The sequence below is a fragment of the Artemia sp. Qi Xiang Cuo genome, chromosome 17, assembly GCF_049724085.1.
Source record: "Artemia sp. Qi Xiang Cuo chromosome 17, ASM4972408v1, whole genome shotgun sequence".
In the NCBI taxonomy this organism is placed as follows: Eukaryota; Metazoa; Arthropoda; class Branchiopoda; order Anostraca; family Artemiidae; genus Artemia; species Artemia sp. Qi Xiang Cuo.
In genome coordinates, this window is record NC_142810.1 from 57,893,852 (window position 1) to 57,919,633 (window position 25,782).

The following is a 25,782-nucleotide window of genomic DNA, read 5'->3' on the forward strand; positions in this document are numbered from 1 at the left end:
TCGTCATCTCACCATTTCTGGCAATTTTGCGTGGATTGCTGGGCAGATGCATCACTTATTGTTAGTAGCATTCCCTTGTTATGATTTTTTTTTTTTTTTAACAGATCACAGTAGGTCACGCCCTTGTTGTTTCACCAAATATAGGGCATAACCTGTATCAATGACTGTTTGTGCTTTTACTAAATCAATCCCATAATCAAAAGCACTATATGGTGAAAATCACTGGAATTTTAATTTATGTTCAAACGTGCCCCCTCAAGATAATTTATGCCCTCTGGTTTCATAGAGTCGCCCCAGGAAAGGAGGAGACAATAATGTAATAACTGTACTAAAAGATTATTTTTTTTATGTTTTACAGATGAAGATTTAAAAAAAAAAATATTAAGTTTTTCTATGGCCTATATATAATTTTTTTAATTTCGGGAACCTCAAAGATTTTTTTATTTCAAACTCAGATTTTATTTAAGATTTTTCCTTTTTATACTGGTTTATGCAACCCCATATCAACCATGGATATCAATTGGTGTGTCAATTCTTACCTCCTCATCATTGTGAAAATTCCAATATCTTTTGTTCATGAAGGTATCAGCTGTCTTTTGACTGAAGTCATTTTTCTGTATAACCTAACTTGCCCCTTTGCAATTAATACATGTTCCAAAATATGCAGCCTGACCTCACAACCACCCAACTTCCCAGTGCCTCACAACCACCCAACTTCCAATATTTTTGACAACCACCCAACTCCACTTCCAACCACTCATATATTCCCACATGTAGCCTATTCCTTTCCATGTATTACATGCCTTAATTTTAGCCAATTGAACTTCCAACTTCCAAATCACCCAACTTCCTTAGAACCACCCAAGGATTGCCTCACAACTACCCAACCCTTTTAAAGAAGAATTCTAAAAACTGATAGTAGGAAAGGCAAAAGCTGTCGCTAGCATTCGATATCAGTTGAAATAATACATTTTAACCATTTGTTTTTTAATATAGTATTGAATTTCACGAAAAAAACTATAGTTTTTAAGTTTTAGACTTTGCAAATGGAAACATTTTTCTAGTTAAGTTGGTAGTTAATATACACAGGAACTTAAATTAGTCAACTGATTGGCTAAAATCCAGGCATTGTATACATGAAAAGGAATATGTTTTGATAGTTCTGAAACAGGTACATTTTCATTATTTTAAGTATATTGGCCAAACTGGGATCGTTCCAGCCACATGCAAGTAAAGAGTTATAGTTAGTTAATGGGATCTAATAGTAACTACCTTAAGATAAATCTTGGATCTTAGCACAATTGTTTTTCGGCGAGGACATGAAAAAATGGCACTTTTTTTGTTTTACTTAAGCTACTTCAGTTTTAGTTTTACTTAAGTTTAATAATGCTTTTTTTACATTTTCAGGGACGTTTTTTCCATCCAAATAGCAGTAAATTTTCAATGCTATGTATTTTATTATTTCTCCAAGGAAATATTTTATTTTTGAAAAATAAAACACTTCGACTTTCCAAGGGTGACCATTCAGGGTTGCCAACTTGCACACTTTTCGTGTGAAATGCACTCTTTTTTTGCCATAGAGAAGAAGCGGAAGTGTGAAAATTACTTTGGATGTTAGTTTTCATTCACTTTGCACGTCAGTAGTTGGCAACACTGTCAGAAGTGTGATTAACCTAAGGAACAGGGTTACCAACTTCAACACTTTTCATTTGAAATGTACTCTTTTATACCTCAGAGGTGATGAGCAAGCTTTGGCAGCCGTGAGCGTGTAAATTTTTCGACTTGCACTCTTTTTATGCAAAAATCACTCTTTTTTGCCTTGATTTGCACTCTTTTGGACGTCAGTGGTTGACAACCCTGTAACCATTGCAATGAAGTTCCAAGTTTGGTTCTACACTTTTTTTTTCGTGAGTTTTAAATATATTCTTATTTTACAGGATAACGCCATGGGTGGTAAGCAAGAACTGAAACGTAGTGGTAGCTTGAGTGGCAGACGTAGTGGCAGCAGTGGCAACACTAACAAAGATTTATTCATATCTCAAGCTACAAAATATAGAGCTCAATGTAAGTATTTCATCAGTACCATTCATGTGGTTTGTAAAACAAAGTCTAAACTTTGTCTAAACTCTAAACTTTATAAAACAAAAGTCTCTTTGTAAAACACTTTCAAAGTAACTAGTTAGCGTGAAATATAATGAAAACGAAAAAAATCGACTGACCGTAAAACACTTTGTAAAACAAAGTCTAAACTTTGTCTAAACTCTAAACTTTGTAAAACAAAAGTCTCTTTGTAAAACACTTTCAAAGTAACCAGTTAGCATGAAATATAATGAAAACGAAAAAAATCGACTGACCGTAAAACACTTTGTAAAACAAAGTCTGAACTTTGTCTAAAACTCTAAACTTTGTAAAACAAAAGTCTCTTTGTAAAACACTTTCAAAGTAACCAGTTAGCATGAAATATAATGAAAACGAAAAAAATCGACTGACCGTAAAAGACTTTGTAAAACAAAGTCTACACTTTGTCTAAACTTTAAACTTTGTAAAACAAAAGTCTCTTTGTAAAACACTTTCAAAGTAACCAGTTAGCATGAAATATAAGGAAACGAAAAAAATCGACATGAAATATTTCTACAAAATGACTAAGCATGAAAACACGAAACTTGTATAAGCACTTAAATCCCTTATTTTGAAGAAAATACTTTTCTTACGTCATATCTACAAAAACCTGGATGCTCAAAAAAAAAAAAAAAAAAAAAAAAAAAAAACTGAGAGAAAGCACTGATTTGGTGAAAAGGTACATCTTTTTTTATTTATATTATGAGATTAAACCCTATTTTGTCCTTACATGTCACGAATTTCTAAAATGTCTTACTATTTTGCCCTTTCGTTTCATTGTGTCCTGGCACATGGGAATGTGTTCTTTTGACAGCAAATGTGTCCAGTTCGCAATTCTGGGTACTAATAGTTTTAATCCCTATCTTCTTTCATGTTAAGTTGCCAAAGATGTAATTATTCTGACAAACTGAAAACGACGACATGCATGTCGTTAGCAAACAATAACAAATTTGTTTAGCCTTCTCGGTATCCTAATCACGACATCTGTTGACGCCATTTAATCTCTGTCGGATTTAAACATATGAGAAGTCTAAATAGATCCCGTCCGTTATAAAATTTATTGCGGATGCAATGACAAATCTGCGGCCGCATAGCTCCGCAGTCTTCGGTCAATTCTTTGAGCCACTCAGGAAAAGGAGAGAGATCAACATCAAGACCAAAAACAGTGGCGGTTCTGGCCTCTCTTGCGCCCGGGGCCAAATCTTGACCCTGTCTTCCACAAAATTTTCATTTATTAACGAAATTATTTTCAATTTATTAATTAATTAATAATTTATTTTTTAATTCATTATTTAAATTATGTGATTATCTTTATTAGAATTATTATTTTTTCGATTTATTTTTCTTTTATTAATCAGTTAATAATTTATAAATTATTTTCATTTATTAACTACGCCTTCTACTTTATTTTAATGAATAAAATTTCAATAATTACAAAATGGTTAGCCTATAACCGTTAGATTGTGTGTTTAAAATTCTCCGCCCCTAAAATTTCTATGCCTGGGGCAACCTCTGCTCCCTCTGCCCCTCCCCTTAAACCTCCTCTAACCAAAAGCCATAAAAATAGCGAATATAAATATATTGAATATTCTATAAATAATAAATAAGTAAAAAATTGAACTTTCTGGCTCTAATCTCTCCAGCAAAAACAATCTTAATCTTCCTTAAATGACGGCTTTTGCAACTGGAGGGAGGGCACTTGCTCTCCCTGCCTGGTTTTGAAAAGTTCTTTGATTTTTTTTCATTGAAAAATTGAAAAGAATTCCGTCTCCCCGCCCTTTGATTAAAAAAATTCCCTCTCCTCTATATTTCCGTGAATTGACGCAACTATGCTTTGCCTCCCATCGAATCCCCTTAACAAACTTGTGAATGTTCAGCACATAGATATGTTTTTTGACAAAAAATAGATAAATTTTCAGGAATATTCAATAAAGATACTCTTATTAGAGATATTCAAAATAATTCTGATCAAAAATATAAATATAGCGAAATATAAATATATTGAATATTCTATAAATAATAAATAAGTAAAAAATTTAACTTTCTGGGTCTAATCTCTCCAACAAAAACAATCTTAATCTTCCTTAAATGACTGCTTTTGCAACTGGAGGGAGGGCACTTGCTCTCCCTGCCTGGTTTTAAAAAGTTCTTTGATTGTTTTTTTCATTGAAAAATTGAAAAGAATTCCGTCTCCCCGCCCTTTGATTTAAAAAATTCCCTCTCCTCTATATTTCCGTGAATTGACGCAACTATGCTTTGCCTCCCATCGAATACCCTTAACAAACTTGTGAATATTCAGCACATAGATATGTTTTTTGAAAAAAAATAAATAAATTTTCAGGAATATTCAATAAAGATACTCTTATTAGAGATATTCAAAATAATTCTGATCAAAAATATAAATATAGCGAAATATAAATATATTGAATATTCTATAAATAATAAATAAGTAAAAAATTGAACTTTCTGGCTCTAATCTCTCCAACAAAAACAATCTTAATCTTCCTTAAATGACTGCTTTTGCAACTGGAGGGAGGGCACTTGCTCTCACTGCCTGATTTTGAAAAGTTCTTTGATTTTTTTTTTTTCATTGAAAAATTGAAAAGAATTCCGCCTCCCCGCTCTTTGATTTAAAAAATTCCATCTCCTCTATATTTCCGTGAGTTGACGTAACTATGCTTTGCCTTACTTCGAATCGCCTTAACAAACTTGTGAATATTCAGCATATAGATATGTTTTTTTGACGAAAAATAGATAAATTTTCAGGAATATTCAATAAAGATGCTCTTATTAGAGATATTCAAAATAATTCTGATCAAGATATCTTTGCTCAAGCAGATTTGAAAGAGAACCATAGAGCTCAGTACGCAGGGTAAATATTGTTGTGTAAATATTGTATCAAACAGTTCGTGGTAACGAACTGTAAGTAAGGAGCGACCCGGCTCAATGGTAACCGAAACTCTAGAAAACGGGTTTTTGATACCAATAGATATATCAAAAGAATCAGATTTCAATGCTGATTTCAAATATATAACTTTCATCAAGTTTAGAGCTACCCATCAAAAGTTATGCGCCTGAGAAAATTTGGCTGATTTTCAAAAAAGGGGGAAAGACCCCTAAAAGTTATAGAACCTTAATGAAAATCACACCATCATATTCAGCGTATCAGAGAACCCTACTGTAGAGGTTTCAAGCTCCTATCTACAAAAATGTGGATTTTTGCATTTTTTGCCAGAAGAAAGATCACGGATGCGTGTTTATTTGTTTGTTTGTTTGTTTGTTTGTTTGTTTGTTTTTTTTTTTTACCAGGGGTGATCGTATCGACCCAATGGTCCTAGAATATCGTGGGATGGCTCATTGGAACGGAAATAAAAAGTTCTAGTACCCATTTTAAGTGAACAAAAAAAATGGACGGCAACTAGGCCCCCTCCCACACTCATGTTTCTCCCAAAGTCACCCGATCAAAATTTTGAGATAGCCATTTTGTTCAGCATGGTCGAAAATATGATTAAAATGTCTTTTAAGATGACTTGATCCCCCAAAGTCCCCAGGGGGAGGGCTGAAAGTTATGAACTTTACTCAATGTTAACATATAGTATTGGTTATTGGGAAGTATACAGACTTTTCAGCGGAGATGTTTTCGGGTCGTGGGGGGACGGAGAGGGGCGGGCGCTATCTGGAAGGCTCGTTCCAGGAAGGAAGTTTTCCGGGGGGAAGGGACATTGCTATGAAGGGGGCGCCGGATTTCCCAGCATTATTAAAGAAAAAGATCAGGAATTAAATTTAAAAAAAACAAGTTTTTCAACTGATCAACTGATTGTGATTAAGAGGTCATTTTTAAAGAACTGGAAAAAAAATTCGAACTATAGTTTAAAGAGCAGGGTATTGACTAGGGGCGAACCCCCTAATATACGTGTTAAAAATTTATGAATATAGAAGTTCGTTACGTAAGTTAATTCTAAGTTACGTATATTTATTACTAATAAAAACGTTCGTAAATAAAATTAAACAAGTTTCGAGAAAGCCATTTAACCAAATATAATATACAAATTTTGTTTTAATTATTCATGTACGGTGAGCCAAAATCAAAACCTGCATTAATTCAAAAACGTTCAAAAATTAAATAAAAAAAACAAGTTTTTTTAACTGAAAGTAAGGAACGACGTTAAAACTTAAAACGAACAGAAATTATTCCGTATATGAAGGGGCTGTCCCCTCCTCAACGCCTCGCTCTTTACGCTAAAGTTTGACTTTCTCACAACTCTATTTTTTTAAACAATAAAAAAACTTTAGCGTAAAGAGCGAGGCGTTGAGGAGGGGACAGCCCCTTTCATATACGGAATAATTTCTGTTCGTTTTAAGTTTTAACGTCGTTCCTTACTTTCAGTTAAAAAAACTTGTTTTTTTTATTTAATCAATAATAAAACTTGAACCTTGAACCAAGCGTCAAACAGGTTCCTAGACAGTCAATCATGCTTGAGTCAATTGATTGATGGAAGCTTTTGTTAAAATGATTGAGCGTCTAGGACCTCTTTTAGGAACCTTTATAGGACCTCTTTATAGATGTTGCCAGCTTTCAAAAAGAGTTCGATCAGATAAGATTTTTTCATCATGAATTACACATGCAATATTACATTTTACTACTCCCCCAAAGACTCATTGGCCTTTAAAGAAGGGGGAAGATAAACGAGTCACTTTCTCAGAGAAGAAAAAACAAAAATAAAGAATAAAATAATCACTTACTCACCGAGAGAAGAGGAAAACGGACAAGAAAAGAAAATATGAATAAAAAAACTATAGAAAACAAAACTAAATAAATTTAATAGACTAAATTTATTAAGTAGATTAAATAGACTCCAATAAAATAATAATAAGCACATAAGATAAATAAGTAAATAGATAAAAATAACTTCTAAGAAGCCAAATAATTTCTAACAATTTTTTTAAACGAACCAAATGAGTGGCACCTTCGATCTGATTCGATATGACAGTATGACTCGCCATTAAAGGATTAAAATCTGTCCTTACACAAGGAGTAAAAGGAACTTGAATATGATTTTTTGTATTGCAAGGACTATAATTTTTCTGATCAGACGTAAAAGATGGCGGAACGCTTCGGGGCCGGGGAAGTCACATTGAAGCTGAGAAAAAGTAAAAAATGCACACGAAAGAATATATTGTGACTCGAGATCAAGTAATGGGATAACTCCCGAACGATTAGTTTCCTGAATGAGGTTTCTAGCTTTATTGTAAACCTTAGAAAGTGGTTTTAACAGTGAAGGAAAGGTTGAAATCTATACTATTGGACTCTATTTAACCTAAGATTGGATCAAGCAGTGAAAAAGGATTTTCAAAATTGCTTCTCAAGGCCAGAATATAATTTGCACTTTACTGAAAAAAATACAAATGAATGTGCATTGTCAGTTTAATATATATATATATACTGATATTTAGTAATCAAAATGTTAATATTATTTGATTTATTAACGATATAAAAGTAAAAACATTTATATTTTTTCAGTAAAGTACAAATTATGTTCTGGCCTTGGGAAGGCATAGGGGTTTTGAGCTCAACTTATGTTAATTTCTGCTCGTTTTGTGTTTTACTCGGTTATTTGTTGTAATTTCTGTTCATTTTGGGTTTCATTTATTTATCGATGGTGATTTGTGGTAGTTTCACGCTTGGTAGATTATGTGATTTTATTTTTGCTCATTTTTGGTTTAATGGAGTTCTTTACTTTTCTTTGAGAAACTTATTTTGTGGAAAAAGTTTTATAATTAATCCTTAAAATGCCGAGACTCCTGCATATCTTCATTTTAATCAAATCAATGTGACGCTTGACAGACAGGTATTAATCAGCAAGAATGGTAAAAAAAACTAACATATTAATCTTTACATCTATGAATTATCCCATTTGGGGATAATTCATAGATCAAAGAAAAGCTATTTCAGAAGGAAACTTATTACAACTTTCGGAAAAAGAGGTCCGAAAGAAGAAAGGACTAAACCATTTATCTGCCAGATATGCAATACAACTGTTTCTCCCAATTTTCATTGACCCCCCACCCCATACTTCAATTATCTTAAGATATTTTAACACTTATCCACCTCTAAACCATACCAATGTGTAACTTGCACCTAAATCTTTTCTCAGAATTCGATTTATCCATCAAGAGGAATATTTGTACAGGAAAAAAGATTTCTCGCTTTATCAGAATTCAACTCTCTTTAAATATGAAGTTCACACAGGAAGCAACATGCGCGAATTTGTAAAGGATCTACTATAGACCTAAAGTTTACCCAGCAAATGAATACTTCAACTTGATAGTCAAAGAGTGAACAGACATTTTTTTTTCTTGTACAGAAATACTACGTTTTATTTATTTTACCAATTTTATCATTTTTCTTGAATATAGTTCGCTTATCACACTCATTTACCGTGAGAGAATATATACTTTATATAACACCGTTTATCACCGTTAACACCGTTAACACCGTATAACACCGTTTTATGTACATCTCACCCATTCTGAAACTTGCTTGTGCTAATAAGAATTGATAATTCCACAAAGACCAGTAGAGACACTCTCAAAAATTATATAGGAAACTCAACAACAGGAAACGGACCACATATATACGAAAACAGCCTGTACACATCACCCTACACATATCTTAAGCTAGTCAAAGAAACATAAATCTGGAGATTACCACACTACAATCCATTAAAGGAGCCAAATCCGGGAATTTTTTTTTACAAAATTGAAATATTTTGTAAACATCAGGGGAAAATTGAAAATGGTGAAAAAAATTACAAAATTGGAATTTGTGTTTTCACTTGATAAATATTGGAAAGGGTAAAATTTCTCATAAACAAAACAATTTTAAAACTTTACGAGAAAAATTTAAAAGTAGTGAAAAATCTTGATAGAAATGTGAAATCTGAGTTTTTGCTCAACGAAACTGGAAATCTTGGAAATCTTTACAACAAAAATCGCAAAACTTTAAGACAGAATTTAAACTGGCTAAAAAAAACCTCGACACAAAATTGGAAATCTATGTTTTTCCTCGACAAAAAATGAAATGGTAAAATATTCCTCATCTAAACGTAATGGATTTTAAAACCTTACAATAGAAACTGAAAATCTTGAGAAACTTCTGGACGAAAATCGAAACTGGCGAAAAAAAAAAACAAGTCTAAAATTTAGAATCTGGGTTCTTCCTCGGCAAAATTGGAAAATGGCCCAAAAAATTTCTATCTAAAACGAATAACGGGAAATTGTTAAATTAAAGTAACCTTAAGTTAAATTAACCTTAGTGACAATACTACCACTACTAACAACTCACGGCAGCACCAAGCCGCATGAAGCCAACACAGCTACGGGCGCTCCTCCATCTTAATCTATTCACAACCTCCCACTTTATACTCTCCCAGGAAATCCTCATTTTCCTTGAATTTTTCTTTTTAACTTCCTCCACCCTAGACGAAGACTACCTGCTTTCTGTTTAGCCCTAGACGGTTGGCCGAAAAGAACAATCTTCGGCAATATATCATCCTTCATCTGGACAACGTGTCCTAGCCACCTCAACTTTTTTTTCATTATAGCCTTTGAGAGCGGTATTGAATCACATTTTTCGTACAGCCTACTGTTGGAAATACGGTTTGTCAGTCGAGTACCCAGAACAATCCGTAAGCAATTTCTCTGGAAAATATCTAGTAAATCTTCATCCGCTTTTCGGAGCGCCCATGCTTCAGAGCCATATTTGACCACTATCATCACTGTAGCTTCCAAATATTCTAATCTTAGTTTTCAGACTTATCTTCCTATTCTTCCAAACTTTTTTGAACTGTGAAAAAAACACCCTGAGCCTTGGCTATTCTACTTTTAACATCTTTACTGCTCCCACCGTCTTTATTAATAATCCTACCAAGGTAAGTGAAGCTGCCCACCTGATCAATCTTTTCATTTCCCAACGTCACCTTTTCATCTTCACTTATTCCTAGCTTTAGTGACTTAGTCTTCTTAACATTAATTTTCAAGCCCATTCTAGATCCCTGAACTCGCAAAATCTCTTAAAGCTCATTTATTTGGCACACAGTTTCATCTAGGATGCTTAAATCATCAGCATAATCTAAGTCCAGGAGACTTTTTCCTCCCCATTTGATTCCATGGTCTCCCATTGCCTTTCCTGTGCTCCTTAAGACAAAGTTCATCAAAATAATCCATATAAAGGGGAATAGAACACAACCCTGCTTAACTCCTGATTTAATACAAAACCAGCTGATAAAATCATTTCCTACCTTAACCGCAACAGTGTTATTTTCGTACATAGCACTAATCACTTTAATGTATTTGTCTGGTATACATTACAAGGATAAAACCTTTACTAAAGCTCTTCTATTAACAGAATCGAACGCTTGCTCATAATCTATAAAACAGAGGACCAAAGGTGTTTGACAACTCAGGCACTTCTCGGTTTGTAACCTAAGAGTGAAAATTTGGTCGACACATCCTCTACCTTTTCTAAAACCGCACTGTTTTTCTCTTAAAGCTTTGTCTACAGCATCTCTCAGTTTAAAAAATATCATATTACTAAGTAATTTGCTACCTACAGAGACCAGACTAATCCCTTGAAAATTACCACACTCACTCTTATCACCTTTCTTTTAAAGTGGCTTGATTAAGGTTTTCCTAAAATCGTTAGGTACTTCCCCTTTTTCAAAAATCATATTCATATCATCATCATATTCAAAATCATATATTATTTTTTAATCCCTTTAGTACTGTCGCTAATTCTTCCTCGCAAAACAGATCTTCCTTCACATCCAAGGTATCACAAACTCTTTGATTTTCCTCTATATCTTTTCCTGCAACTCTCTCTCGGTTTAGCAATTTCTCAAAATGTTCCGCCCATCTCTCTTTAACTTTTACCTGATCAGTAATTGTGGTCCCGTTTCTATCTTTAACTGGGCCAAGTCCGGATTGACTACTCCCTCTCAATTTATTAACATGCCCGTACAATATTTGGCTATTATTCCGTCTAGCTGCATCTTCCAGATCCTCGGCAATTTTATCCATGGCCTCCAGTTCACACTTCCTTACTTCATATTTTAAGGCTTTCTCCACTTTCTTTACATTCCTTTTGTTTTCATATGATCTATCACTCAGATAATTCTATTACAAGTCCTTTCTCCTTTCTATCAAACATAAAGCTTTTTCATTAATATCCATATCAGCAGTCCTAGCTTTCTTCCCTAAGACACCTTCAACAACTTCACAAATTATTTTTCTAAAATTATTCCAACCATCTTCCACATTATAAAATTTTAAACTCTCAAGTTTAGTATTCAACTGTTCCTGGAAAGTTTTTTTTTCTCAAATTCTCATCCTGGAGTCTACCAATTCCATCTTTGGCAAAAATAGTTGGTAAATTTGCAACAAAAAATGCCCAATGTTTCACATTAAAGGTAGTAGGCGAGCGAATTGGAATTATTTTCTTATTCATATTCATCATAATAAAGAATACTTATCCCGACAGCAGCATTGTCATTTTCCTGTATATTAATATTTTTTAGTCGAATGGGCCAATTGCTTTAAAATAATTAAAGGACAATGTGTCATCCATACCCCTCCTTCAGTCTGGCTTTGTTGAAAGCTAAAAAATCCTTTTTACATGGAATCGCCTCTCAAAACTTTATGCCTTGTGGCTAGAACTGCATAATTGAAACAATTATAGGTCTGATCAAATGTTAGGTCTGTAATAGATTCTTGTTCCGTAATGGAGTGAACATTTTAGGGCCTTTTTGTCCACTTGTGTAAGGGATAGCTGATTGTTTCCTATTTGGTTAAAAACGAAATTTTTACGGTGTCAATTTTTTTTTGTGGGGGGGGGGGTATAGATTATTTCACTTGCTTACTGCTTTATTCATCTAATTTTAAAAATATTACTTACTTACTATTGGCAGGAACCAGACGATGATCCATCCTGCCTGGCACCAATGGACGATGGGACGACTGACGTAATCCAAGACGATCTGTCAGCAGGAGCCTCTTCTGCAATCTACAGCCAGTCCTTATCCCAACGACGTCTGTGTCGGCAAAAGCCACCCCAAGGATCCAGGTCATTCTTGAATGTCTGCCAGAGATTCTTTCTTTGGCCACCTGGTCTCCGTTTCCAAGTTGGAAGGGTGTCGCAGGTGAGGACATTCTGGGATATGGTTCCAGCTGGCTGTCGTAGTGTGTCCCAGGAATTTCAGTCATCGTTGTCTTATGATTGCCGAGAGGGGGGCTTTCTGGACACAACGCCTTCGAACCTCAGCGATTGAGATATGAAACCATCGGCTGACCCGTAGTATGTGTCTCATGCAGCCATGGTCGAATGCTTCTAGTGAACGTGTTTCTTTGGCCTTTAAAGGCCAAGTTTCATAGGCAGGATCGATCGAATAGTTGCCTTGTAGACGTTCATCTTCATTTTGATGCTAATTTCATGTTTATTCCAAAGCGACTTCTTCATCCTCGTGAAGACACCCCATGCCTTTCCTATTCGAGCTCTAACGTCAACTTCTGCACCTCCGTTCGGTGTTAGGATAGAACCAAGGTAGCGGAACTTTTCAACAGTCTCGATGGTTTCGCCCTCTAGTTGGATATCTGGGTGGTTTTGGGCGTTTTCTTTCATGAATTTTGTTGTAGACTTGCTGATCATGAGGCCAGCTTTCTTTGATGTACAGGAGACATCGTTGACCATCTTTTGGAGCTCAGCTGACGTGCTACTCAGCTGACGAGCTACTCAGCTGACGAGCCGACGAGCTAGACTCACATTGTCTGTGAAGTCAAGGTCTGCCAGAGCGATTGGGCTGTCTTCTGTCTGATCGACGACAAACCCTTTGTGGGTGCAAAGCGAATTCATTATCTAGTCTATTATGTAATTGAACAGAGCTGGCGAAAGAGGACACCCCTGTTTGACGCCTGACTCAACGTCAAATTCCGTTGTTTTGCTATCGGCAGTTCGGACTCTTGTAACTGTAGAGCCATAGGCTCCTTTGTGTATCCCGATCAGTTCTGCTGAGACACCGTCTTCCACCATGATCTTCCAAAGCTCTGTCCTGATAAACGAGTCAAAAGCGGCAACAAAATTGATGAAGGCGATGAAAGCAGACAGTTGAAATCTCTCCGCTCTGCTGTAGGATTGGCTAGAGGGTAAGAATATGCTCTTGGCAGCCCTTGCCAGGTCTGAAACCTGCTTGTTCTGGTCTTGTCAACTTGTCTCGGCCGTCCTTGAAACGATTGAGGACGCTTATAACAAAAGACCTTCATGGCATGCTCTATTAGTGATATACCTCGGTAGTTGGGCGGACTGCCTTGTCTCCCTTTTTATATACCGGTATAAGTACTGAGAGTTCCCAATCATTTGGGAATTTCTTTGTCGTCCATACGTCATCTAGCAAGTCTTTCAGCTGACATAATAGTGTGGGGGATGACTTATTCATCTCTGCTGAGATGCCATCCTCTCCGGAGGCTTTGTTATTTTTCATGTTTTTCAGTGGTCACAGAACAGCAGTAAATGACCTATCTGGTAGGGCTCGTTCGGTACACTCTAGAAATCGGGTAGATCACACGGAGCTTTTGTGGGATTATGGAGCTCTGAGAAATGTTCTTTCCATCTCTCAAGGCGTTCTTTTTCCGTCTGAAGAAGGTTGCCCGTTTTGTCTTTCAGGCGTGGATCTATATTCCTCTAAAAAGAGCTCTGTAGGTTTCATTCAAATCTACTTGAGCAGAATTATTAACCTCGGAGTCACTTTGAACATCTTTAATATGAGTATCTACATTTTATATTCCTGGGAATTCATCCTTTTTGTCAAAAAATATTTCTATATTCTGAATATTCACAAATTTATTAGAATCTGAAAACATTTTGACCTTCTAGGAGCTTATATAAGCAAAACTGAGGTCTGATTGATGTCTGATCAGCTATATTTACTTCGTCTGCAAATCGTTTGCGCTTGGGCAGCATTGCCACCACGGTCACTTTCGAAAATGCTATAATTGCCCAAATTTGCGTGCTACACACCGATTTTTGGTGCCACAGTCAAAAAATTGACTGTAATAGTGTTAAAATAGTACGTTCGTGCTACAGGTGGCAACCCTGTGTGTGGATTAAGAAATGTGTAATTTTTGTATTGTACTGGATAGCGTTTTATAGCTTCTAGTTGATGTCGCAAGAATTACCTTCCCACTAAGCGTTCCTGCAATGGGGAAGTCCTTTACTACGTTTCCTATATTCTGTCGCAGGAGTTACCTTCCCTGTAGCCGGAAAGGAATGTACCGGATAGCGGGGACGCGTCCCCGCTATCCGGACGTCCTTTGCTTACTTTTCCTATATACTGTCACCAAGTTAGTAGCATTTCTAGTAAAGCAGTTATACTGAGAACTGTCTAACGTAAAACGATTCAAAGCCACCAAAGCTGATGGTTCCTTGAGTATCCGGATATGGACCCCCCTTGCCCCCCCCCCCCAATAAAAATGCTAGAGCTTCGCCCGTGATCTTGGGGCAATAGTAACCTAGTTGTGCTAGAGGGTCCTTTGGGTTTGTTAATGGAAATGTGAATGGATTATTCAGAATATCTAAAATTGTGTGGATCCATATATATATTTTTTTTTTTTCTTTTTTTTTCTTTTTAGCTTTACAGTGTCATATAAATACAAGTAGAAATATATAAACACTTGTTTCCAAGATTTTCCTATAACATGTTTCTACATCTTGTAAGAAATATAAACGCTTTTGTTTCTACATTTTCCTCTATATCGTTTATACAGTTAGCTTGATGGGTTCTAAAAAAAATGACGTCAAAAAGGTTTCTTTGAGATTTTTGAGTATGAGCATTTTTTTAGTGGTTATTTTTGCTTAGCGTTAAATCAACTGTTATGACGCAAGATTTTCGACCAAAAAGTGCGTTTCGCCAATAACGCCCTCCATAACACCCAGACAACACCTTTTCCTGATTCAACCCCCCCCCCCTTCTTCTTCGATCTCACCTCCCTTGTTCTACTTCAGCAAAAATTCCCCTTCTTGTTTAAATAAAACTGTCTACAGAAAGATATAGAAGGACTTTCGTCCCCTACGTTGTAAGCATGTTAAATACATGAGATTCCCCCCCCCCCCCTCTTTTTTTTGCATTACAAATGTTAAATTTTAAATTTGCAAATTTATTTTTTTTTTTTTATTTGGTTGTGTTTTTTAGGTTTTAGTGCAAGACTTAATTATTCTTATGTGTGTTTTTTTTTTCAATTTAAGTTATTTTTTTAATTCTGCAAGTTTTTTACTGTTTTGACAACTAAATTAATTATTCTTATTACTACACTGAAAAAAAAATGCCAAGTTTCGCCAAACGCTAGATGGTGCTGATAACTTCTTCGACACTAGCGCCAGTTCTCACTCTTATTAGTTACTCATAGTCTTTGCTTAAGTGCCTAAAATCTTAGTTCTCAGTTTTCTGTTTTGTTTCCTCTATTCGATAACAAAAGAAGAAGAAGTCATGCTTGATTTTAACAAAATCCAATAATTTGCTTGCGCTCAGTGCAGCTTGAGATTGCTTCAAGGACAAATGAAACAAAACTAAAGTTTCTTCATTTGCAGGCGTACAGTTGTTTACTGAACATAACGAAAGAGTGTTGCGTCTAAAAGCATCTATTATTGAACATGGTGAGCAGCATTTGAGAATGTCCGATCCTAAATCATTAATTTCAGATGTCGTGGACTCGAGTATTAAACAAGGTAAGAGGAAATAACCGGAAGAAGAAGTATATTGTATTATTTTACCTTCCTCCCCCCTGCCTAGACTTTAGAAGAAAGAATCTGATTTTGCTTTTCATAATGAATATTGATTATTGTGCCAGCTGTATTTGCGCACTAAGACTCCATCCAAAATCAGGGAATGGGGTACACATTCAAGGACTGCATTCCGCATTTTAAGGACTGCTCACTCCCGTTACCCTCACGCTCACTTGCTGGGAAAGGCCTTGGTCTTTTCAGGCAAAGTTTTAGAATATAATTAAAAACTTAGAACTTTTTGGCATGTTGACCAATGGTCGGCATTGCGCAGGTACCGATCTCCTGATTCATTGCTATCGACCGTGTTTGCCATTGCTATTGTCAGGTTCATGTCGTGTTTGCCATTTGCCATTGCCATCGATTCATGCAATGGGTGGTTGGGGGCAACTCGTCCGATGCTTCTCGTGTTTTTCTGTAGCCATTTAGAGCTGGGTTAACTCTGGCTGAGCTTATAGAGTCACATCATCGACCCCCGTTCCAAACTAAATAACCAGCGGCGTCAGGACTCGAACTCCTGTTTTCAGGATTTAAAGTCCAGTGTGCTAACAACTTGGGTAGGACGGCCAAGAGTGTGGTAAAAAAAAATATTTGTGACACATAAATGCTCCTTTCCTCTCCCCCCACCCCCCCCCCCCAAAAAAGGACTCATTTATATTTTTTCTATTTCAGTTCGGAGATTCTTCAGGTCAGTCTAAGGGGTCTCTCCCTTATTTTTTATGTACATACATGTCCCATGCCTAAAGGATTCGGTGGACGAATGGGGGGAGGGTATAAAAACATTAAAATTATGCAGATTTAGGCTGAAATTCTAAAAAACATTTACAGGACCGTCTGGCTTACCTTGGGTTGAATTTTTCTTTCTATGCCCCTGTTTTACGTATGTCCTGTATTATTGAGAGAAAGACTTCTGAAGGGAAATTCTAATTAAAGTCGGTAGCGAGACTCCTTCTTCATTGTAGACAAAAAAAATATTTTAATATATTTAATTTAATACAATGTAATAATTTTAATTCAGTGTAATTCAATTTAATTCAATGTAATACAAGAAGATAAACTGTATTTATATTAGAAATAAAAAACTAAGAAATTGAAACCAAAAAACGTGAGAAGACAAAATATTTGTGACGTAAGACAAGAACAAAATAGTAGGCTAAAAATAGATGATACTTGACAAGTATCTATAAACCAAAGCCTGAAATCTACCGTTTTAGTCTTTATAGCCCAGTCCAAATAGCCCAGAGTTATAAAATATATATTTCTTTTAAAATGCATCACAAATTTCTGTATAAGTATTTTTGTAACGTTTTTACGAGTCAGACAAACATTTCGGAGGGGGGGGGGGGGGGGTCAAATCCTAACACCCCCCCCCAATGTGGATGCGGTTTGGGTTAGATGTCATTGTTACAGTTAGATAAAATGATTTTTGAGGCATGAAGATCAGGAAAAAAAAATGACGTGTTACCTGCCTAGGTGATAAAGCCAGTGTTTAAACTGGGTTTGATTCTACTCTTGCTAGGCTAACTTAATTATAGTTAGCCTAAGAAGAGTGTTTACTTAAGAATTTAAAAATTGAAACATAGGTAATTGTTTAGTGGTTTAGTATTGGACCTCGTCCAAAAACACTATTGAGCAGTAAAATTTTGAATGAAGTTTAGGACTTCCTTCCAATGTACTAATTTTACTGATTAAAAAAAAAAACAATTAAAATAATTGCTGACACATAAAAATCAGGACAGAAATTGACTTCTTATTGTTGGGGGATAAAACCAGTGTTTAAACTGGGTTTGATTCCGCTCTTGCTAGGCTAACTTAATTTCAGTCAGCCTAAGAAGAATGTTTCCTGAGGACTACTAAAATCGAACGTGAGCTAATTGTTGTCTGCTTTAGTATGTGATGCTCACTTGGAACTCGTCCAAAAGCTTCAGTCAGATGCAGTGGAACTGAGCTGTAAAATAAGAAGCGAAATTGAAGGCATGAGATTGAGTGGAGAAATAAATGAGGCTGTAGTTTCCCTTTTAACTGACACCATGGAGAAAGGTAAGTTTTATCAAAAATTATTGAGATAAGTCCTGGTATAAGATGGCAAGAAAAGCATCTAGACGTTAAGAAGTGCTGGTAATAGACGTTTATATGTCAAAGAATGAACTGGCGATGTGGCTACGTGAATTCCGGCTAATATGTTGACTGAAAGTGAAATTTTCTGAAATCTTTAAAAAAAAGTACATCAGAAAAAGGCTCCTTTGAATTCCTATCTGTTATGGTAAAAATAGAAGTTATTGGAGGCAAGGGCGTCCTGAGGCTCATTTTATGGGGGGGGGGGGCGATCTTTGTAAATTTTACCGAATCGCTATTTGATTTATGCCGAATTTTCTGCAGAAATCAAGAATTTTGCTAAATTTCAGCTTATTTTGCAAAATTTCTGCCGAAATTTTCGCCTTTGGCGAAAATTCTACCAAATGACAAAAAAAATTGGGAGGGGGGGGGCTTCCCGGCTCTCTGGGACGCCCCTGATTGGAGGTCGTTTATTTGTCAACATTTTTTATACCAGTCAATAGAAAATCAGAAAGAAAATAAAAATATTCGAATAAAAATATTCGTCTCCCCTTTGAGTGCTGAGGAGTATTTAAAAAATTGAAAGCCGTCCAAAATGCAAGAAAATAACGAGGAATTTTCAGAAAATAGTGAGTTCATTGTGATGGAAAGATTATTGACTTTAATTTCTATAGTTAAGTCCGATAGTTAATTTATTAGGTCTTAAAACTAGCTTTAGCTCTATGTGCTCAGTAGTGAATCTTTTTTTTAGTTGAGCACCAGAATAGGGCTAAAGAGGACATGTTTTCCCTTGAAAGATAAAAATGTCTAAAACAAAATATTTTTGTTCGATATAAGTTTTTAAGAAAATCTCTTTTATTTTTTTAATTGCTAATTATTTAGTTCTTTTTTTACTGACACCTAGATACGGATTCTACGACATAGATGGCAGTCTTTGCTAACATTCTGGCATTAGCCTTGCTGATACTGCCATCTACGTGCCTAGTTAAGATCCGTCATGTTCCGGGCTATTATTTAACATGGTTTCTCCTTTTTGTGCGTCTTACTTACAAAGTAGTTCGTCGCTTGTATAATGTACGATGTAAATAGCGCTGGCATTTATAGTTAATAACGTTATGACAGACCCTAGATCAGTTGAAAGTTGTGAAAAAAATAAGAACAAATTAAACATTCTAGAAAAGTGAAAACATTTTTTTCTGCTCAATCTTTATATCGAGACTGAGGAATCAGGGTATACAGATTATGAAAAAAATATTGCTTTTATCTATTTTTTGGATGTAGTAACTCTCAATGACCAGACCCATTGAACTAAATGAACTTAGGCTAGTAACAGGTTATAAAATTGAACTTGAAAAAATCTGATAGAGTGATAGCATAAGCATTATAGGTGAGATTCCAATCCTACTTTTTCGCATAATAACACCCTGACCTAGATAGATTTTGTAAAAAGAGAAGTCAGGTATAATTTAGTTATTCGTGCGAGTTGAAACCAATAACATAAAACCTTGGAGCAGACACGTGCACATTTTTTCTTTTTTTGAAAGGGTATAATTTCGAAACATTCCTCAAAAATATTTAAGTATGGAAAATATAAAAATTGGTGATATCACGCAATACCCCTTTCCTATGTGTGTCAGCCAGGGAACAACTTCTAAATAAAGAGCGCAAAGGGGTTCATGCGGTATCTGGATGCAACAAAATCAAAAACTGCCAGAGAGCAAAATTGCCCTACTCCTCAAAAGGTCATTCTGAGAAAAACTCTGGAAAGATTATGGAAAAAAAATGTAATTTTCTCAATATACTATACCAGTCAAAAGAGAATCACAAACTCAAATCGAAATATTTGATTAGCCATTGAATGTTAGCAAATATTTAAGAAATTAAAAGCCGTACAAAATTTAAAGAAGATAACGATGAATTTTCTAAAATATTGTGAGGTCCTCTTAAAAGCATTCGCAAGTTTTCCTTTCTTCAGTCAATCGGTGTTTAATGGTGTTTACGTCGTTCTTATTATCCAGAAGAGAATACTAAATTCAAAATGGTTTTTCCGATTTTGTTAAAAACTTGGAAAATTTATACCTCTAAAGACTTCTTTGCTGTAAGGTCTTCTCCCCCAAGGAGTGGTGTTACTTAGGTAAATACAGCCCAGGAACTGGTATAGCCTTGTGATGTGTTCTGAATTGGTTAGGTTAGGTAACCTAACCCAACCTGTTTTTATATTTTATGTCAGTTCCAAGAAATATTAATTTTGGCGTTGAATCCTTTCATTCTTCACATTTTCAAAATTATGTGGTTATTTCCTAGGATTGGTAAGTTAAAATTATTATAAATATTTATTAAATCCGTTAAGAACAAAAGTCTTAAAAGTTATTGTTTATCATGGAGTTCGATGTCATTTTCACCAATTTCATGAAGAAATTTTTGTATATTATCAAAACACTATAAATCTATTAAGAACTTTGTCTTGACTTACCCATCGTATTCTAGAATATAACAGCAAATTGCCATCTAAACACTACAAATCTATTAGCAACTTTGCCTTGACTTAACCATCGTATTCCACAATATAACAGCATATGCCATTTAAAAACTACAAATATATTAGAAACTTTGCCTTGACTTAACCATCGTATTTCAGGATATAACAGCAAATTGCCATCTTAACACTATAAATCTATTAGCAACGTTGCCTTGACTTAACCATCGTATATCAGAATATAACAGCAAATTGCCATCTAAACACTATAAATCTATTAGCAACGTTGCCTTGACTTAACCATCGTATTTCAGAATATAACAGCATATGCCATTTAAAAACTACAAATATATTAGAAACTTTGCCTTGACTTAACCATCGTATTTCAGGATATAACGGCAAATTGCCATCTCAACACTATAAATCTATTAGCAACTTTGCCTTGACTTAACCATTGTATTTCAGAATATAACAGCAAATTGCCATCTAAACACTAAAAATCTATTAGCAACGTTGCCTTGACTTAACCATCGTATTCTAGATTATAATAGCAAATTGCCATCTAAACACTATAAATCTATTAGCAACTTTGCCTTGACTTAACCATCGTATTTCAGGATATAACAGCAAATTGCCATCTAAACACTATAAATCTATTAGCAACGTTGCCTTGACTTAACCATCGTATTCTAGATTATAACAGCAAATTGCGATCTAAACACTACAAATCTATTAGCAACTTTGCCTTGACTTAACCATCGTATTTCAGAATATAACAGCATATGACATCTAAAAACTACAAATATATTAGAAACTGTGCCTTGACTTAACCATCGTATTTCAGGATATAACAGCAAATTGCCATCTAATCACTATAAATCTATTAGCAACTTTGCCTTGACTTAACCATCGTATTCTAGATTATAACAGCAAATTGCCATCTAAACACTACAAATCTATTAGCAACTTTGCCTTGACTTAACCATCGTATTACAGAATATAACAGCATATGCCATCTAAAAACTACAAATATATTAGAAACTTTGCCTTGACTTAACCATCGTATTTCAGGATATAACGGCAAATTGCCATCTAAACACTATAAATCTATTAGCAACGTTGCCTTGACTTAACCATCGTATTTCAGAATATAACAGCAAATTGCCATCTAAACACTACAAATCTATTAGCAACTTTGCCTTGACTTAACCATCGTATTACACAATATAACAGCATATGCCATTTAAAAACTACAAATATATTAGAAACTTTGCCTTGACTTAACCATCGTATTTCTGGATATAACAGCAAATTGCCATCTAAACACTATAAATCTATTAGCAACGTTGCCTTGACTTAACCATCGTATTTCAGTATATAACAGCAAATTGCCATCTAAACACTATAAATCTATTAGCAACGTTGCCTTGACTTAACCATCGTATTTCAGAATATAACAGCAAATTGCCATCTAAACACTACAAATCTATTAGCAACTTTGCCTTGACTTAACCATCGTATTCCAGAATATAACAGCATATGCCATTTAAAAACTACAAATATATTAGAAACTTTGCCTTGACTTAACCATCGTATTTCTGGATATAACAGCAAATTGCCATCTAAACACTATAAATCTATTAGCAGCGTTGCCTTGACTTAACCATCGTATTTCAGGATATAACAGCAAATTGCCATCTAAACACTATATATCTATTAGCAACGTTGCCTTGACTTAACCATCGTATTCTAGATTATAACAGCAAATTGCCATCTAAACACTATAAATCTATTAGCAACTTTGCCTTGACTAAACCATCGTATTCCAGAATATAACAGCATATGCCATCTAAAAACTACAAATAGATTAGAAACTTTGCCTTGACTTAACCATCGTATTTCAGCATATAACAGCAAATTGCCATCTAAACACTATAAATCTATTAGCAACGTTGCCTTGACTTAACCATCGTATTCTAGATTATAAAAGCAAATTGCCATCTAAACACTACAAATCTATTAGCAACTTTGCCTTGACTTAACCATCGTATTCAAGAATATAACAGCATATGCCATCTAAAAACTACAAATATATTAGAAACTTTGCCTTGACTTAACCATCGTATTTCAGGATATAACAGCAAATTGCCATCTAAACACTATAAATCTATTAGCAACGTTGCCTTGACTTAACCATCGTATTCTAGATTATAATAGCAAATTGCCAACTAAACACTACAAATCTATTAGCAACTTTGCCTTGACTTAACCATCGTATTTCAGAATATAACCGCAAATTGCCATCTAAACACTATAAATCTATTAGCAACGTTGCCTTGACTTAACCATCGTATTCTAGATTATAACAGCAAATTGCCATCTAAACACTACAAATCTATTAGCAACTTTGCCTTGACTTAACCATCGTATTCCAGAATATAACAGCATATGCCATCTAAAAACTACAAATATAATAGAAACTTTGCCTTGACTTAACCATAGTATTTCAGTATATAACAGAAAATTGCCATCTAAACACTATAAATCTATTAGCAACGTTGCCTTGACTTAACCATCGTATTTCAGAATATAACAGCATATTGCCATCTAAACACTAAAAATCTATTAGCAACTTTGCCTTGACTTAACCATCGTATTACAGAATATAACAGCAAATTGCCATCTAAACACTATAAATCTATTAGCAACGTTGCCTTGACTTAACCATCGTATTTCAGAATATAACAGCAAATTGCCATCTAAACACTATAAATCTATTAGCAACGTTGCCTTGACTTAACCATCGTATTTCAGAATATAACAGCAAATTGCCATCTAAACACTATAAATCTATTAGCAACTTTGCATTGACTTAACCATCGTATTTCAGAATATAACAGCATTTTGCCATCTAAACACTATAAATCTATTAGCAACGTTGCCTTGACTTAACCATCGTATTTCAGAATATAACAGCATTTTGCCATCTAAACACTATAAATCTATTAGCAACGTTGCCTTGACTTAACCATCGTATTTCAGAATATAACAGCATTTTGCCATCTAAACACTATAAATCTATTAGCAACGTTGCCTTGACTTAACCATCGTATTCTAGATTATAACAGCAAATTGCCATCTAAACACTACAAATCTATTAGCAACTTTGCCTTGACTTAACCATCGTATTCCAGAATATAACAGCATATGCCATCTAAAAACTACAAATATATTAGAAACTTTGCCTTGACTTAACCATCGTATTTCAGGATATAACAGAAAATTGCCATCTAAACACTATAAATCTATTAGCAACGTTGCCTTGAATTAACCATCGTATTCTAGATTATAATAGCAAATTGCCAACTAAACACTCTAAATCTATTAGCAACTTTGCCTTGACTTAACCATAGTATTTCAGAATATAACAGCAAATTGCCATCTAAACACTATAAATCTATTAGCAACGTTGCCTTGAATTAACCATCGTATTCTAGATTATAATAGCAAATTGCCAACTAAACACTATAAATCTATTAGCAACTTTGCCTTGACTTAACCATCGTATTTCAGAATATAACAGCAAATTGCCATCTAAACACTATAAATCTATTAGCAACGTTGCCTTGACTTAACCATCGTATTTCAGAATATAACAGCAAATTGCCATCTAAACACTATAAATCTATTAGCAACTTTGCCTTGACTTAACCATCGTATTTCAGAATATAACAGCAAATTGCCATCTAAACACTATAAATCTATTAGCAACGTTGCCTTGACTTAACCATCGTATTTCAGAATATAACAGCAAATTGCCATCTAAACACTACAAATCTATTAGCAACGTTGCCTTGACTTAACCATCGTATTTCAGAATATAACAGCATTTTGCCATCTAAACACTACAAATCTATTACCAACTTTGCCTTGACTTAACCATCGTATTTTAGAATATAAATGTAAATCGCCATATTTTGGTTTAATTTTCTCCAAAAAAGCTATGAATGGCCTGTGTATTAAGGCTTATCGTGTTATTATCTTGTTTCTGATCTTAAAAACCTTCGCCATTACCGCGTTAAGTTTGTGCGTAGATGTCTTTGCAGATTTTCTTCATGTATTATATAATTAAATGATAAAAGTGAGTGGCCAACAGTGGCGTTTAGGGGAGGAACAGAGGGGGCATTTGCCCCGGCGCAGAAAGTTTAGGGGCGTATATTTTGAAATAAATAATCTAATGGTTATATTCAATTTGCTATTTGATTTGTATTAAAATAAAATAAATGATGCAGTTAGTAAATGAAATAAATTATAAATTATTAATTAATTAATTAATAAAAATACATTAAAAACAGAAAAGCAATTAAATAATAATAATTAAAATGTTTAATAATAATTTAAATAAAAATTAGAAAATAATAAAAAAATAAGTAATTATTTAGTTAATTAATTGAAAATAATTTGGTTAATGAATACTTTTTTTTAATTCGGCCTGAAAATCTTATGGGAGGTGGGGGGGGGGCTAATTAACATTTTGGCCCGAGCGCAAGAGAGGCCTGAACCCTCACTGGTGGCCAAGTTCGTTACCCATTAGTTTTACAAATCCAACGTTTTAAATCAATCACTTGAAACTCTTGTACTCGATGAAAAATCGCAGTACCTTCGGTCGTGTTGTTCATTGAAGGAAGAGCACGCAGATCTTCATTGACTTTCGGATTATTTTCTGATTATTTATTCATTTTCGAATTATTTATTAATGCAAATCTAATTAATAATTGCAAGACTACCCATACTATTTTTTCAGTATTTTCATAAAGTACAATGTCAATTATGTCGCTAGATTGTAAATCATTGTCACCCGCTTTTTTAATATTTTTGGCCATACCTTCGCGCTGACGCTGGACTGTTCTTCCTGACAAATTTTCGACGTAATACCTTAAATTAGGTTTTTTTTCCAAGACCACACTGCCTTTCTATGACGAACAAATAAACGTTCAAATGGGGATAAGTCAATTTATTAAGGAGTGAAAACAGATACAAAAGTCTTGATGTTTCGATCAAATATACAGTGATTGTCATCAGTAGATATACTCTAACTGCTGAATATAGCCGCTGATGACGATCGCTGTTTATGAGTTCGGAATATCTAAACTTTTGTATCTGCTTTCATTGTCTAATAAATGGACTTATCCCATTTGAACATTTATTTGTTAGCTGAAAATGGCTGTTCTAAATTCTCGTATTTTTCTTTTTTTTTTGCGAAGTTGTCAAATAAGTATTCGGAACGATTTATGAAAGTGTTTTTCGG

General features: G+C 34.6%; 1 protein-coding gene across 4 annotated transcripts in view; it reads left to right on the forward strand.

Moving 5' to 3' along the window:
- Positions 1 to 25,782, forward strand: part of LOC148942403 (uncharacterized) — a 79,972-nt gene that overhangs the window by 30,198 nt on the left and 23,992 nt on the right. For all 4 annotated transcript variants that reach the window (XM_089103364.1, XM_089103367.1, XM_089103365.1 and 1 more), the window contains exons 2-4: positions 1,938 to 2,064; positions 15,752 to 15,889; positions 17,834 to 17,983. In XM_089103364.1, the coding sequence (XP_088959490.1) occupies positions 1,938 to 2,064; positions 15,752 to 15,889; positions 17,834 to 17,983 (415 nt within the window). The remainder of the gene's footprint in view (positions 1 to 1,937; positions 2,065 to 15,751; positions 15,890 to 17,833; positions 17,984 to 25,782) is intronic.